The 16,234-nt window shown below is 63.5% G+C and overlaps 2 protein-coding genes across 3 annotated transcripts in view; both read left to right on the plus strand.

Moving 5' to 3' along the window:
- Positions 1–65: 65 nt before the first annotated feature.
- Positions 66–11,729, plus strand: ARHGAP27 (Rho GTPase activating protein 27). Its single transcript, XM_041461953.1, is given in 19 exon segments — positions 66–357; positions 359–455; positions 458–520; positions 523–638; positions 881–1,637; positions 4,835–5,257; positions 6,271–6,486; positions 6,817–6,927; positions 7,020–7,087; positions 7,184–7,271; positions 8,450–8,554; positions 8,929–9,027; positions 9,099–9,189; positions 9,323–9,442; positions 9,922–10,020; positions 10,305–10,382; positions 10,522–10,656; positions 10,950–11,055; positions 11,167–11,729. Coding segments are annotated over 19 exon segments (3,093 nt in total). The 5' UTR covers positions 66–214; the 3' UTR covers positions 11,345–11,729.
- Positions 11,730–12,875: 1,146 nt separating this feature from the next.
- The window catches only part of TMEM98 (transmembrane protein 98), a 4,431-nt gene continuing 1,072 nt past the window's right edge, over positions 12,876–16,234 (plus strand). The window contains exons 1-5 of one of the 2 annotated variants that reach the window (XM_041461971.1): positions 12,876–12,958; positions 14,621–14,822; positions 15,275–15,406; positions 15,653–15,686; positions 15,969–16,084. In XM_041461971.1, coding sequence (XP_041317905.1) covers positions 14,692–14,822; positions 15,275–15,406; positions 15,653–15,686; positions 15,969–16,084 — 413 coding nt within the window. In that variant the 5' untranslated portion in view covers positions 12,876–12,958; positions 14,621–14,691. Of the gene's footprint in view, positions 12,959–14,595; positions 14,823–15,274; positions 15,407–15,652; positions 15,687–15,968; positions 16,085–16,234 lie in introns of those variants that run through there. The other variant, XM_041461972.1, reaches the window with a different exon arrangement.

Raw genomic sequence — 16,234 nt, forward strand, 5'->3', positions numbered from 1 at the left:
GAATGGGGATGCTGCCTGTCCCTTGTCCTCTGTCCTCCTGCCCATCCCCCATCCTTCTTGCCCTTCCTCCATCCTCCAGGGTTTCACTTGGGCAAGTGGTTGGGGGTCCCTCCCCCATTTTTCCTGCCCCATTTTCCTTCCCAGCTGCTCCCCGCTGGTGTCAGCTTCTCCCATTGTTGTTTTCCCCACCACTCGTGTGCTGGGAGGACTTGGCATGTGCCCACCAACACAGCAGAACTCCCTGGGGTGCATGGGGACAAAAACCAGGGCAGAGCAGCTCCCATGGGCCCCCCTAATGGGGTCCCCATCCCACTGCCCAGGGAGGCCGTGCCAGATCCGGCAGCAGCGCAGATCCCGGCAGCAGCGGGGCTGGGCCCTTCCTGCGGCAGGAACCTCCCGAGGAGCCGTTTCCTCGTCGGGCGGCAGCGGGTCCCCTCCGCCACCGTCCCGTCCCGCCCGCCGAGGGGACAGGACGCGCCCCAGCACCCGGAGCTGCAGCGGGGGCCGGGCACGCACCCGCCGCGGAGCCCGGCCCCGTCTCTCGTCGAGGCGGCGGCGGAAACCGGGCGAGTCGGGACCGGCCCGGCGCGGGCACGAGCGGCACCGCGGGCGCGCACCCGCCCCAGCGCCGGCCGCAGGTGAGAGCGGGGCTCGGGGACCGCGGGCTCGGCGACCGGGGGCTCCGTGGCTTTGGGGTCTCGGGCATGGTGGCAAGGATGGTGGCGGTGACCCCAGGGTGTTCCAGCAGGTTCGGGCGGTTTGCGAACCCACCGAGTAGGGCGGCAGCTCAGCGGGGACCCCGGGGGAGCTGAGCTGGAGGGTCCTCGGCCCAGGAGGGGCTGGGCGCTGCCGTCACCTTCCCCTGCCCCGTGTCCCGCAGGCAGAGGCGCGGAGAGGCCATGGAGGCGGCGGAGCCGGCGGAGGAGGCGCTGGTGCTGGTGGAGTACGGCTTCGAGTACCGCGCCAAGGACGGCACCTTGGTCTCCATCAAACCCAACGAGCGCTATGTCCTGCTCAAACGCACCAACCCGCACTGGTGGCACGTCCGCAGGAGCGGGGACGCCCGGCCCTTCTACATCCCGGCCCAGTACGTCAAGGAGCTGCCGCCCATCGCTGCCCCAGCCCCGCTTGACCCTTCGCCACCGGGACATGCTGCGACGGAGCCGGCCGCGCTCGTCCCTCAGCCCCCGCCAGCCTACGAGTATCGGTTCATCGGCGCCGCCGAGCCGGGGGAGCCGGCAGGAGGGTGCCCGGTGCCCAGGAGAGACTCGGTGCTCCAGAGAGATTCTGTGCCCAGGAGAGATTCGGTGCCCAGGAGGGACTCGGTGCTCCAGAGGGATTCTGTGCCCAGGAGAGACTCGGTGCCCAGGAGGGACTCACCACCATCACTCAGCTCTTTTCGGGTCCTGCCGGGGCTGACCCCGCACCCCGCTGAGCCTGTGAGACCTTCGCACTCCCTGGATGACCTGGCGCGGGTGACACCAGCACCTCGCAGTGCCACTGCTGCCATGGGGGCACGCGGGGACCCCCCAGGACACGCTCGGCCGCTCGGGAAGAGCCGCTCCGAGACCCTCTGCGCCTCCGGCAAGGACAGGGACGTGGCCAGGAGGTGGCCGGGGGCCGGCCCCGCAGCTCAGGTACGGTGACATCCCCGCTGCTGTCCCCAAAAGCTGCGTTGCGGGGCGGGGGCGGGGGGGGTGGTTAGCGGGTAGGGGTGTTGAGCGTTGCCCCCTCGGCTGATTCAGTGGCCGTGTTCCCCCACCATGACCCTGTGACCCCCGGCACAGAGTGGGATGACACCCCGGCACCGCAGCCACTGCTGGGACACCCCAGGTCTCCCCACTGAGCTGACCCCATGGGACAAACCTGCAGGTGACCCCATCATAGGGGTTTGCCCGAATTAACCATTTCGGAGATGTGGGGGACCCCACACACAGGGACTCCACCGCGCACCCTCCATCCTCAGCCCCTGGCCCGTGCCTCAGTTCCCCCACCCTCATGGGCACCCCTGGATTCTCTCAGCCCCCTATTCTGCAGAACCCCGTGGTCTCTGGGGGGTCCTCAGCATCACCCAGAGGGGTTTTGCAGGATCCCTCAGGTTCCCGGAGCGTTCCGGGTTGAGAGGAGGCAGAAAGGGTTAACAGGGAAGCGCGGCAGCTCCTCCCTGCCGGGGCGGGAGCCTCACCTGGGCGCAGCACCCATTGACCGAGGTGGGTGCTGGGTGCACCCCGGCACAGGCCAGCGCCCCGACACCCCAAACCCACGCTCACCCCACACCAGTAAGTAGCAAAGGGCTCTGCTCAGCACCCCCTGGGCTGCACCTCCCCGAGGGGGGCACCCAAGGGTGGGGGTCCCCGCCGGCCACCAAGGCGGGTGGGGCTACACAGGGTGAGACAGTGCCGGCAGAGGGGTGGGGCCCACGACCTTGTCCACTCCTTCCTTGTCCCCGAGCACCTCACTTCGGAGTAACCCCGGGCACCTGGAGCACCCCAAGCCTGGGTGTCCCCCACTTCAGGAAGAGCTGGAGGGATTGTGGCACCTGGGGGAGTTGCTGGAGGAAATGGGGTATTGGTGGTGGGGGGCTGTGTTTTGCACCCCATTTTCACCTGATTTTCACGCTATTTTATACCTCGTGCCCCCAGCTGTGCCTTTTGCACACTCAAAGCCACTGAGCCCCCTCTGGGAGTGACACAGCATGGTCCCCAACCCCAGTGCCACCATGGGAGCATTCCCCTTCCCTGCCCAAATCCAACCAGTGCCAAAACCATCCAGCATCAGGCATGGCAGGACCATGGTGGCCTCGAGCCTGCCACCCTCTGCACCCGCTGGGATGGGATGGGATGGGATGAGATGGGATGGGATGGGATGGGATGGGCTGATCCCGGTGTTGTGGGGACACAGCAGCTCCAGATCAGCTTCCATTTGATCAGTGTGACACCAGATGGGCCATCCAAAATCATCCCAGTGCAATTCCTGCTCAGCATTCACCCTGGAGCAGTTCCTGCTCAGTTGCCTTGGCTTTGCCAGAGTGGGTGACGAGTGGCAGGTTGTGGGTGACGGGTGACAACAACCCCACGAGCAGCAGCCAGTTCCGCCCTGGGCGCCTCTTCCGCTCCCCGAGCCCGGCAGGAAGCGCGGTGGGTGCAGGGCCCGGCTCGGGGCGCCAGCGGCGTTACCGGAGCCTCGTGCTGTCCCCCCGGCTGTGCCCACCCTGGTGCCCCCAGAGCTGCCCCGGTGGCACTGCCATGGGTGACCGGGCGCCGGGGGGGCCGCGGCGGGCCCGGAGCAGGGCATTGCAGCTGCTGCGCTTGGGGAAGGTAGGCAGCACCCAAGGGTGCTCCCAGCCGGGGGACAGGGGGGTGTTTTGGGGTCACCCCTTGCCAGGCTCCCCCTCAGGTTTCCCTGGGGGTTTATGGGCACCGGCAGTGCCACAATGCCCATCCCTAAGTGGGGAGGGGCACCCAACCCCCCCCCCCGGGGGTGAGGACCCCCTGGGGATGCACCCATAGGAGAGAGAGAGGTGCTGGGGGGCCTCAGTGCCAGGGATGCCCCATTGCCACCCCCGTGTTCCTTGTCCCCAGGAGGAGGGTGGGCCCCCCAGTAGTTTCTGGCCCTGCTCACCATGGTGGGGGATCATGGGGTAATGGGGGGAGGATGAGAGGTGTCGTCGAGCTGCTGCCCCACTCTGATCCCGGGTGTCCCCAAGGACAGTGCACCTACTGTCACCTCCCTCGGGGAGATGGGCAGGGCTGGCGTTGGGACCTTTGTCCCCGAGCCGTTAGTGAGATACTCAGGCTGTAAAGCCGGGGAGATCAAAGGGTGATAGGAGGGGGTTCCCCGCTGGCAGCACCCTCCTGGTCCCAGGGGACACATCCCCCTACCCCAGGCGTCCCCACGGGTGGGGCCAGCCAGGCTGGTGCTGGGGATGCTATTTTGGGATGTGGTGATGGGACTGTCTGGTTCAGCATCCGGCTCTGGGCGGGAGGCCAGGTCTGTGGGTGCTGGAAATGTCCCAGGGTGCAGGTGGTGAGAGTTCTGGGGTGCATGTGAGGGGGAGATGGGTGTGAGTTTTGGGGTGCTGGGGAGGTGGGAGCAGAAGCTGGGGGTGCAGGGGATGAGCAGGTTGGAGGTGTTGGGACCGCAGATGTCAGTGCAGAGGTTGTGGGTGTTCATGGTTTGGGTGTCAGTGCTGTGGGTGCTACACAGAGCAGGTCATACAGGTACCAGTGATGTGGGTGTGGGTGTGGGTGTGGGTGATGCAGGTACCAGTGATGTGGGTGCTGTATCCAGGGGGTGATGGAGGTACCAGTAATGCAGGTGTGGGTGATGCAGGTACCAATGACACAGGTGCTGCATGAGTGGGTACCAGGGACACAGGTGTTGATGATGTGGGTGACATGGGTAGCAGTGCTGCAGGAGGTGCTGATGATGCAGGTACTGATGATGCAGTGACACAGGTACCAGTGCTGCAGGTGCTGTTGCAGCAGTGGGTCATGCAGGTGCCAGTGACATGGTGCTGGTTGTGAGGGTGCTGCCAGCAGCAGGTGACACAGGTGCTGGCACTGGGTTCCTCAATGTCCCTCCATGTGCTCATCCCAGTGCCAGTGGGTGCTCCCTGCCCCACTCTGCTGTGAGTGCTCCTCTCCCCCTCCTGGCTTCCCATCACTGGCACCTCCTGCCCCACACCTTTGGGGGCCCAGGCAGGGGGGTGACCCAGCAGCCAGGGCAGGATCCAGCCCCTCGGTGCCTCACCCATCGGCCACCCGAACACCACGGTGGGGACATCCCAGGAATGCCATCCCAGCTCAGTAGTGACACATCCGTGTTCCCCCAGGCACACAAGGAGTCAGAGGAGACGCCTGATCCCATCTACCTCAACATCCAGGAGCTGCGGGGAGAGGCCGCCGCCAGCTCGGCCCCAGAGGAGCCCGGCGGCTCCGTGTCGGACTGGGAAACCCACACGGACACGGACAGTGGACATTTGTTTTATTACAACCCAGTGACGGGCGAGACCACGTGGGATTGTCCCTTCGGGCAGGCGGCCGATGGAGTGAGTCCCGCCGCCTCTCCCGCCTCCTCGCTCGCACACAGCCCGGAGCTTCCCGAGTGGGAACAGCACGTGGACGAAGGAAGCGGACAGACTTTTTTCTATAATTCGGTGACAGGTGAGACGTCGTGGGACCCCCCCACTGCAGGAGACACGGGAAGCCCCCGGGAGATCCCTGGGGGGACGCGGTACGGTGCCATGGAGCACAGGGTGAGCACCCGGCGTGGCGCGGACATGGGCTTGGGGTGGGGGCAGAGACAGGAATGGGAGTGGAGACAGGGATGGGAATGGACATGAAAAAGGGATGGGAATGGAGACAGGGATGGGAATGGAGATGGAAATGGGATGGGAGTGGAGACAGGGATGGGAGTGGAGACAGGGATGGGAATGGAGACAGGGATGGGATTGGAGATGAAAATGGGATGGGAGTGAAGAGAGGGATGGGTGTGGAGACAGGGATGGGATTAGAGACAGGGATGGAAATGGAGATGGGATGGGATGAAAATGGAGACAGAGACAGAGACAGAGAGGGATTGAGAAAAGTGTGGGAGATGCAATGGAGATGGAGATGGAAACAGATGGGAATGAAGATGAAAAAGGGATGGGATGAAAATGGAGACAGATTGGGATTGAGAAAGATGTGGGAGATGCAATGGAGATGGAAACATAGAGACAGATGGGAATGGAGATGAAGACAGATGAAGATGGACATGGGTATGGATACAGGGGTGTAGGAAAGGATGAGAATACAGATGGAAACAGGGATGGGATGAAAATGGAGGCAGAGCTGAAGATTGAGGAAGGATGGGAAATGAAATGGAGATGAATATGGAAACAAAGATGGAGATAGGGAATGGAGATGGGAACAGATACAGGAATGTAGAAAGGGAGGGGAATGGAGATGGAAACAGGGATGGGATGGAGATGGAAACAGGGATGGGATGGAGATGGAGACAGGGATGAAGCTGGAGATGGGAGACAGAGATGGGAATCAAGGTGAAGGTGCAGATGAAGATGGACAATGGAATGGATACTGGGATTGAGTTGGAGATGGAAACAGGAATGAGAATGGAGATGGAGACAGGGATTGAGATGGAGATGGGAATGGAGACAAAAATGGGAATGGAGATGATGGAGATGGGGCAGCACCCACCTGGGCGAGCAACACAGAGCTGCAGATCTCTTGTCTGGGCACAAGATCTTGAACTTTCTTTTCTCTCCAGCCACCCACTCCAGAAACGGATTATCCTGACCTGTCTCCAGATGAGCTGGAGTGTTATCCTGAGGAAGACTATTCGCCTGTGGGCTCCTATGACCAGGGGGCCTCTCTCTGCCTGTCCCCGAGGCGCCCCGAGGAGCTGGGCTCGTCCCCGGGCTGGTATGGGCATGGCCACCCCGAGGGACTCATGTTCTACCCTGAGCACTTCGCCCCTGACACGGTACAGGAGAGGGATGGGAATAGGGATTGGGACAGGGTTGAGAATGGGGATGGGGCCAGGGAAAGGGACAGGAAATGGAAGAGGGATGAACACAGAGATAGGAACTGGGATGGAGATGGGGATGGGTTATGGACAAGGACAGGGACAGCAATGGGGATGGGGACAGGATCATGGACAGGGAAAGATGCAGACAGGGGTGACTGCCAGGGATAAACATCCTCACGAACCCACAGAGCAGGGGCTGCAGGAGCTCTGGGGTGCCATGGGTGTGCAGCCCAGCCCCCTCCTGGCAGGGGCATCTTGGACTTTACCTGACCCCTCCCTGCCCAGGTGCCATCAGGCGGCCGCCACGAGCGGGCCAGCAGCGGCTCCAGCCAGGACAGCGGGCTCTTCGCCTGGTACGGCGCCGTGTCACCGGCACCAGGCAGCAAGGAGGACAAGGTGAGCACCCAGGGAGGGGCATCCAGCCTGCCCTCGCCCCAGCACCAGGGAGAGCAAGGGCCAAATTTGACACCCCCACCTTCACTTTCCAGTTTAAAAGCCTCGAAAAAGCTGGGGTGCTCAACCGGACCAAGACAGTGGACAGAGGGAAGCGGCTCCGGTAAGGACATCCCGGTGTCCCCTGCCACTGGAGACAGGAGGCCAGCAGGGGGAAGGGGCTGTGCTATCTCTGTGTGACCCCTGCTCCCCTCCCCAGGAAGAATTGGAGCTCCTCCTGGACTGTGCTGGAAGGGGGAATCCTCACCTTCTTCAAGGACTCCAAGCACTCAGCTGCCAGTGCCTTGGTAAGAGCCCCAGTGGCCTTGGGGCAGGGCAGCTCCCGTGGGACGGGGCCAGCACCCATGGGACTGGACAAGGACTTCCAGGATGTGGCCAATGTGTGTAGGATAGGGGCAGCACCTGCAGGGAACACAGCGCTGGCCTCACCTCTGGGGTGGGGGTTCAGGGCTCTGTCTAGGGGGTGCAGAGGCTCTTGGGGCAGGGGGACCACGGCCAGCACCCACAGAATGGGGCCAGCATCCGCAGGATAGGACCAGTATCCTTAGGACAGGGCAAGGATCTACAGAATGGGATCGAAGCTGCAGGATGGGACCAGTACCCATAGGATGAGGCAAACGTCCAGGGGACAGGGCCAGCATCCACAAAATAGGACCCCCAGCACTGTGGGGAGGAATCAGCACTTGAAGGATGGGACCAGGACCCACAGGCCAGGGCAGGTGCCCTGCACAGGGACCTCAGCACTGGGACATGTCTGCTCACCCCCCAGCACACCCATGCTCCCTGCAGGGGTGACAGTGTCGGAGCGCCCGGAGCTGGTGGGAGCCAGCAGGAGGAAGCAGAGCCGGCCCCAGTCCCCTCCCCCGGGTCCAGCTCCCCCCCATGCAGTGCCCAGCAGCTGCCACCGGATGCAGAAGTTGCCGTGGGTCTTGCAACACCCTGTGGGGACAGCAACGGGGGGAGGAAGGCAGGGGACCCACAGCTGGGGAGACAGTGCTGGCCCCACCTCGGGAGTTCAGGGCTCTGTTTGGGGGTCCAGAGGTCTTGGGGCAGGGGGACCGTGGCCAAAGCACCCCAAAAACCAGGACATGGGGAGAAGCAGTGGGTCTGATGCTCTCCCCCTGCAAAATCCCCCTCCTTGGGGACAGCCACTTTCTCCCTTCCTGCAGTGCCACTGAAAGGGACCTCAAAGCTGGAGCCCCCCCAGGATCCCTAGGGAGGGCTGGGAATGTCCCTTGAGGTGATGGCAGCCCTAGGACCTGGCTGTCCTCAAGCTGGTGGCCATGACCCTCACCCCACCCATGTCCTAGTCCTGCAGAGACCATAGGAGGGGACAGAGAAGTCCCACAAAGGACATCTGGCAACTTTGCCTTTTCTGGAGGAGGGCAGTCCACACCCCCCAGCAGGATCTCGATGTCCCTGTCCCCTCTGGGCAGGTGCCACCCTCATCCCCTTGTCCCCACAGAGGCACCCCAGCACCCTGACCACCCCCGAGCACACGGTGAAGCTGCACGGGGCCACCCTCACCTGGGCCGGCAGGGACAAGTCTAGCAAGAAGAATGTCCTGGAGGTGAGCAGGTGACAGCAGGAGGGACACTGGTCACACCCCAGGGTCCACACGTGGCCCATAGGGCAGTGCCATACCTGCCCAGTTCATCCCAGCACGGGATGGAAGTGGGGATGCTGAGGACGTGCCAGGGTGGGAGTACAGGGACTGGCACTGCTGGTCACTGTCCCGTTCTGATGGGCACGGCGAGGCCACCAAGGGACATCCCGGCTCCCAGAGGGGCTTTGCACAGGGAGGAGCCGCTCCAGCTCCCCGCAGACGGCACCGTTTGGTGTCATCGCAGCTGGCGCCGGGCTCAGACACATCCTGGTTCCCAAATCCGCGTGGTTGCGGCAGCCCCGTGCCCTTTCCCTGACCTTTGCCTGTCGCTCCGGCAGCTGAGGACGCGGGAGGGCTCGGAATTCCTCATCCAGCATGACTCAGAGCAGATCATCACCGCCTGGCACAAGGCCATCGCCGACAGCATCGGCCGGAGGGTGAGCAGGGCTCCCCACCCCCGCGGCCACCCTGGGGCCGGGGCCCGCGTCTCACCGTGCCGCTTCCGTAGGGCTCCGACATCCCCGGAGAGGAGGAGGCCGAAATTCGGGCTGAATTCGGCTCCCGGGAGAGGCTGGGGGGCGGCGAGGAGCGGAGGGCAGGTGAGCACGGGCACCCGGGATGGGCACGGGGGCCGGGCAGTGCCACCGACCCTGCGGGTCCCGGGCTGGGACGGGCCGGGAGCGCCCGGGCGGACCCTGGGGACGGTGCTGACGTGTGCCATGTCCCCGGCAGCGGCCGGGCAGGTGACGGGCAGTGCCGAGAGTGACACCAGCCGAGTCCGGAACAAACTCCGCAAGTTCCTGCAGAGGCGGCCGACGATGCAATCCCTGCGGGAGAGGGGCTACATCAAGGGTGGGTGTGCGGGGCAGGATCCGGGGTGCTGGATCGAGGATATGTGCTGGGGTGAGGGCAAATCCAGAGTGGGATGGTGTGTTGGGACAGGGCCTGTCAAGGGTGGGTGATGGAACGGGGCTGAGTCCCTCGGGATGTCTGCAGGCTGGAGGGCAAGAGGGGACAGCCAGGGCTGGAGCTGGGACAGCCAATGGGGGAGCTGGGACAGCCAGGGCTGGAGCTGGGACAGCCAAGGGGGGAGCTGGGACAGCCAGGGCTGGAGCTGGGACAGCCAAGGGGGGAGCTGGGACCCTGGGTTGAGTGACCAAGCCCAAGCCTGACCCAGCATCTTGGTGATGGGCTCAGGTATGTCCCATCACCTCCAGCCACCCTGGTGGAACATTCCTATGGGAACAAGACCCTCTGTCCCCAACCCTGTCCCCCACTAGCCACCCTCCTGGTGTCCCCTGGCCTTGCTCATGTCCCTGCTGTGTTCCTAGACCAGGTTTTTGGCTGCTCACTGCTGGCTCTGTGCGAGCGGGAGCGAGGGACGGTGCCACGCTTCGTCCTGCAGTGCATCTGGACCGTGGAGAGGCGAGGTACAGGGGACAGGGACAGCCTGGGACACCAGCATGGGGACATGGGGACAGCTCCAGCGACAGCCTACATGGGATGTTCGCTTTTCCTGGGAAGCCTGGTACTGGCTCCTGTGGGCACTGACACAGCTGTACTGGTCACTGTCACCATGTGTCACCTGGCTGTGGGCATCCTCCAGGGGACAGCAGGGACACATGGGGACCTGGAGTTCCCTCAAGAGTGCCTAATGTCCCATCCCAGCATGGATTGTTTAACTGGGAGCTTCCCTCCATCTCCACCTGCCCAGGTCTGGACATTGATGGGCTGTACCGGGTCAGTGGCAACCTGGCCACCATCCAGAAACTGCGCTACAAGGTGGAGCACGGTACGGTCACCTGCAGTGATAGTGGGGACAATGGGGTATCACCCCCTTCAGGGGCAGAGGGACAGGGGAGGGGGCAGCCAGGGACCACCCACCCATCCCTGGGGCTCTGGACACAGCTGAGATACTGCTCCACCCCCAGACGAGCAGCTGGACCTGGATGACGGGCGCTGGGAGGACATCCACGTTGTCACCGGGGCACTGAAGCTCTTCCTGCGGGAGCTGCCAGAGCCACTTGTCCCCTTCAGCCACTTCGACAAGTTCATCGCTGCCATCAGTGAGGGACAGGGACAGGGGGTGGGATGGGATCCATGGGATGGGATGGGATGGAGATAAGGATGGGAACTGGAATCGAGCAGAGATGGGATGGGGAAGGGTACAAGGATGGGGTTGGGGACAGGAATGAGATAGAAAAGGGATGGGAATGGAGACAGGAACTGGGACGGGGGGGATGATGGAGATGGGGATGAGGATGGGGACAAGGATGAGATGAGGATGGGAATGGAGGTGGGGACAGAGTTGTTGTGATTGCTGGAGCCAGCACCCCACCATGCCTTCTCACCCTGGCAGAGATTCAGGACCTGTCCCTGCGGGGCCACTGCATCCGGGACCTGGTGCTGTCCCTGCCACCCGCCCACCATGACACCATGAAGGTCCTTTTCCGCCACCTCTGCAGGTGACACCCCCTTGTTCCCTCAAACCCAACCCAGTGGAGGAAGGCAGAACACGACTTTGGGGACAGGCCCCGGGGTCGGGGCCATGCTGGTGACACTCCCCTGTCCTGCAGGGTGGTGGAACACAAGGAGGAGAACCGCATGTCGGTGCAGAGCGTCGCCATCGTCTTCGGCCCCACGCTGCTGCGGCCGGCCAGCGAGGAGGGCAACATGGCCATGCACATGGTCTTCCAGAACCAGGTGGTGGAGCACATCCTCAACCACTATGGGTACATCTTCCCTGACGGATAGACTCTGGGGATGAGCCTGGCAGTGGGGACTTGATGGAGCAGCGTCTCCAGGAAGGACTTGGCCATGTGTCACCTCGGTGGTGGCTCCATGGAGGGCAGCACGGTGACCCGGCTCAAGGGAGGACACCCCAGGGGGTCCTCCTTGGCCACCCCATCCCACCGGGGCCGGATTCGGGGGGCTGAGCCCCAGGGGGTGTGTGGGGCTCGGGGGGTCCCCGTGGTCAGTGGAGCCCTGCAGTGCCCCCCTGGAGCCGGCATTCCCGGTGGCAGCAGGGAGGATCCGGCGGGCAGGGCCTGCTGGGCGGTGGCACCGGCGGGCAGAGAGGGGCCGGGCAGTGCCGTGGCTGCAGCCCCTGCCCCGATCCCAAATAAAGAGCCCATGCAGACACAGGGGTGAGGTGTTGCTGGCAGGACAAGGGGACATCCCAGGGATGTGGGTGGCACAACAGGGGCTCGGTGCTCCTTGGCTCCTGGTGACCCCCAGGGACACCACATCGACTTCGTACCCCATGAGGATGAGGGGACCTGGGACATCATTCCTGGCTGGTGTCACCAAGCACTGTGTCACCACCAATGTCACCACAGACAGTGAGACGTGATGAGAGCCACACAGTCATGGGACATGAGTTCCCATCACCCAGAGCCACCTCCTGGGGTGGGGGCACTTTGGGTCATGACACAACCAGGACTGGATGGGACAAAAAAGGATGGCAAGGAACATGACTGAAGTGCTTTGGGACGTCATGGGGACAATAAAGGGCATGGCAGGGACACGAGGAGGAGGCGTGGGGATATGGGACACATGTCCTTTGCTTTGAAACACAGCAAGGACAGCACATGGCAGCAGTTGGGGACACAGGGATGGCTGGGGTACAGAGGGGACATTTGGGGACACAGCAAGGGCACTTTGGGGTGTGGTAGGGATGTAATGGGGCCAGGCTGGACTGCAGTGGGGACACTTTGGGACAAGACAGAGACACTTCGGGGTGCAGTGGGATCATTTTGGGGCACAAGGATTTTCAGGACAAAGGAAAACCTCAGGAGTGCAGGGACGGTGATTTGGGACACAATGGAGACAATTTGGGATGCAACTGGGAGACTTTGGGACACAGGGGGACACAACTGGGGACAGGAAAGGGACTGTGTGGAATGCAGGGGGGGAATTTGGGGGCACAAGGGGATGCCTTGGGGGACAAGACAATGCTTCGAGGGTGCAGCAGGGGCACTTTGGGACTGAACGGAGCCACCTTGGGGTGCACTGGAGCCACATTGGAGCACAAGGAGGTACTTTGTGACACGAGGGCATTCTTCAGGAGCGCAGTGGGAGTGCTTTGGGACATTTCGGGACACTTTTGGATGCATGGGACGCACTTCAGAACTTTGGGAGGCGCAGGGGACCCTCGGGCCCCCTCGGGGCGGGAGGGGGGCGGTGCCGGGGGCAGGGCCCGGCCGATCCCCGCTCCCTCTCTGCTCCCTCCCCGCTCCCATCCCGATCCCACCCCGCTCCCTCTCTGCTCCCTCCCCGCTCCCATCCCGATCCCACCCCGCTCCCGGCCCCGCTCCGCGCCCCCCGCCCGGCTCCATCTTGTTCGCGGCCGCGGCGGAGCCGCTCCAGGTGCGGGGGTCCGGGAGGGATTGAGGGGACCCGGGAGGGTCGCAGGGACCCGCCGAGGGAGCTGGGAGGGGATCTCCCGCCCGGGACCCCCCCAGGCATCCCCCAACTCCCCACGGGACCCCCGGCGCTGTCGGGGACCCTGGGAGCGATCCCTCCCATAGAGCCGTGTCGGGACCCCCCAGAGACCCTCACCCCCACCTCTGGGTCTCCGGAACGACCCCCAGGGCCAAGAAGGACCCCATCAGCCCCGTGACCCCCCGGTAACCGGGACTGTGCGGGACCGGGAACTACCCCCATCCCAGAACCCCCCAAACCCCTCTGCCAGTGCTCCCCCAGGCTCCCCTTTTCCCCTTGGAGCACGTCCCACCTTCCCCGGTGCTGCACGGGCAGGGTCTGACCCCAGCCCAGCCGGGACAGGGACACCCCCTGGGGCTGGGGGCGGCGCTGGGGACACTTTGGGGGGCCTGGGGACACCCCCTGGGCTGTGCCCCCCCCAGGACCAGGCACCAGGGGGTTACAGCAAAAGCAGCTTTGGCAGCCAAAATCCCTCTTAAGGCTTTAATCGCAGTGAGAAAGTGGCGGAGGGGGGGCGGGGGGAGCACCCTGTCCCCCCCTCACTGTCCCCAGCTCGTGGGGTTGCAGGACAACTGCAGCCAGGCTGGAAATCTAAGCCAAATCCCTAAACCTGGCTTAAAATTCAGTGGGATTTAGGGACGAAAGAAAAAAGGGTGAGGGGAGGGGGGAAGCAGTGGGGCCAGAGGGTTTCGGGGGCCCATCCCGCACCCCCGCTCCGTGGGGGGCCCAGGTGTGAGTCAGGGGGCGAAGGTCGGTGTGGCTGTGTTTGCACACCCGGCACGGAAGTGGCACCGTCCCCGCGTGTCCCCGTGTCCCGCCCGGCAGTGCCTCCCGGCTGGAGCAGGTAGGGAGGGCAGGGATGGAGCCCCCGGCCCGCGGGATGGGCACGGGGTGTGTCCCCACAGGATGGGAACCCCACAGGGACTCCCGGTCCATCCGGGTGGGGACAGGGTGTCCCCTGGGCCTGGTATGGCTGGTGTCCTGCTGTCCATGGGGACAGGGACACACACAGGCCCTGGCTACTGCAGCACGGCTGGCTTGGGGGTTCCCATGGCCCAGCTGGATCAGATTTGGGGGATTCCCATGGGAAGGGGGCTCTGGAGGTCCACATGACCCCACAGGAATCAGAACTGGGGGCTCTGGGGGTCCCTGTGGCCCCATAGGGACAGGAACTCTGGGCTCCCTCTAGGGATCAGTCTCTGGGGTGCCCATGGCCCCACAGGGAAAGGCTCTGGGGGTCTCCATGTCCCCATAGGGACAAGGCTGTGAGTGTCCCCAGAAGGACACACTCTGGGGGTCCCCACACCCCCCTATGGACCAGGCCTTGCTCTCCTGACCCCAGTGCCTGTTTCCCTGTCCCCTTGTTCCTATAGCCGTGGTGATGGGATGAGGGCAGCCCCCCAATCCTGCTGTACCCCACACCCAGAGTCACCGCATGCCCCAGGTGACACTGCCTCTAGAAAGACCCTGGGGACAGAGGGGTGAAAATCTAGGGGTGACACTTGGTCCTGGCCAGGCAATTTGGGGTGTGGGATGGAGAGGAGAACATCTGTGGGATTCCAGTCCCTGGTCCCCCTGTCCCTGCAGCCCCTGTCCCTGCAGCCCCCAGTGTGCTGTGATGGCCCCGGACGCCTGAGCCCCTGCGGCGGGGACGAGCCATGGAGACCGTTGTCATCGTGGCCATCGGGGTGCTGGCCACCATCTTCCTGGCGTCCTTTGTGGCGCTGGTGGTGGTGTGCAGGCAGCGCTACTGTCACCCCAAGGACCTGCGGCACCACTATGACACCAAGTGAGTGACCCCAGTGGGAGGGGGTGGCAGTATCCCTGTCCCCACCAAGGAGGGACTGCAACCCCCGTGGGCTGGGGACAGTGCTGGGGACATGTTCAGCATCATCAAGGAGACAATGTGGGGGACACATCCACAGTCATCGGGGGGACAAAGGTGGCAACTCACCCACCGTCATCAGGAGGACAGAGATGGGGACACATCAGCCATCATCAAAGGGACAAAGATGGAGACATGTCCCCATCATCCAGGGAACAAAGATGGGGACACGTCCATTTTAGTCGGGGGGATGATGTAGGGGATGTCCAGCATCATCTGAGGGAAGAAGTTGGGGACATATCCACATCACCAGGGGGACAAAGATGGGGACACGTCCACCAGCACCAGGGCCATTGGAGCTGTGGGGCAGCCCAAGGAGGTGGCCCTTGGTGGGATGTCCCCCATGTCTCTGACAGACCCATCGTGGACCTGATGGGGACCACGGAGACACCATCAGAGCCCTCGGAGCTGGAGCTGGATGATGTGGTCATCACCAACCCCCACATAGAGGCCATCCTGGAGAACGAGGACTGGGTCGAGGACGCCTCGTGAGTGTCCCCTGTGTCCCCTCACTGCTGGGGACCCCTGTGCAGTGCCAGCTCCCCATCATGGGATGCAGGGGACAGGTTTGGAGGTCACCAAGCCATGGGGATGGTCCTCAAGATGGTCTTGGGGTGGGAATATCCCCACAGGTCTGGGGGACATCGAGTGTGGGCTGGCAGGAGAGGGGGGACACACAGGGGACAAGAGCAGGGGGGACACAGGTGGATTCACACCCTCCTCCCTCTCCACAGGGGTCTGGTGTCCCACTGCATCGCCATCCTGAAGGTGAGTGAGGGCGTGGCACTGGTGGCAGTGGTGACAATGGTGGTAGCGGCGACACTGGTGGCAATGGCAGCCCTGGTTGTACTGGTGGTACTGGTAGGCAGTGGTGGCACCAGTGGCACTGGTGGCAAGGGTCACACTGGTGGCACTGGTGGCACCAGTGGCACTAGTGACATTGGTGTCAATAGTGGGCAGCATTTGTGGTAATGGTGGCAATGGTGACATTGTTAGTACTGGTGGCACTGGTGCTGATGGTGGCACTAAGTGCCCGCTGCTGTCCCCCAGATCTGTCACACGCTGACGGAGAAGTTGGTGGCCATGACCATGGGCTCAGGAGCACGCGTGAAGTCCCCAGCCAGCCTGGGTGACATCATTGTGGTGGCCAAGCGCATCAGCCCCAGGTGACAGGGGATGTCTGGGGGGTCCCAGGGCTCTTGGGTGGGGTCCTATGGCTCTAGGGTGTCCCCGGGGACTGGGGGCAAATTTCCAGGGCTCTGGAGGGTCCTCAGAGATTTGGGACAGGGTGGGTCTGGAGGGGTCATGGGGGCTCT

Source organism: Pyrgilauda ruficollis, unplaced genomic scaffold, assembly GCF_017590135.1.
Source record: "Pyrgilauda ruficollis isolate IOZ18807 unplaced genomic scaffold, ASM1759013v1 scaffold159, whole genome shotgun sequence".
NCBI lineage: Eukaryota > Metazoa > Chordata > Aves > Passeriformes > Passeridae > Pyrgilauda > Pyrgilauda ruficollis.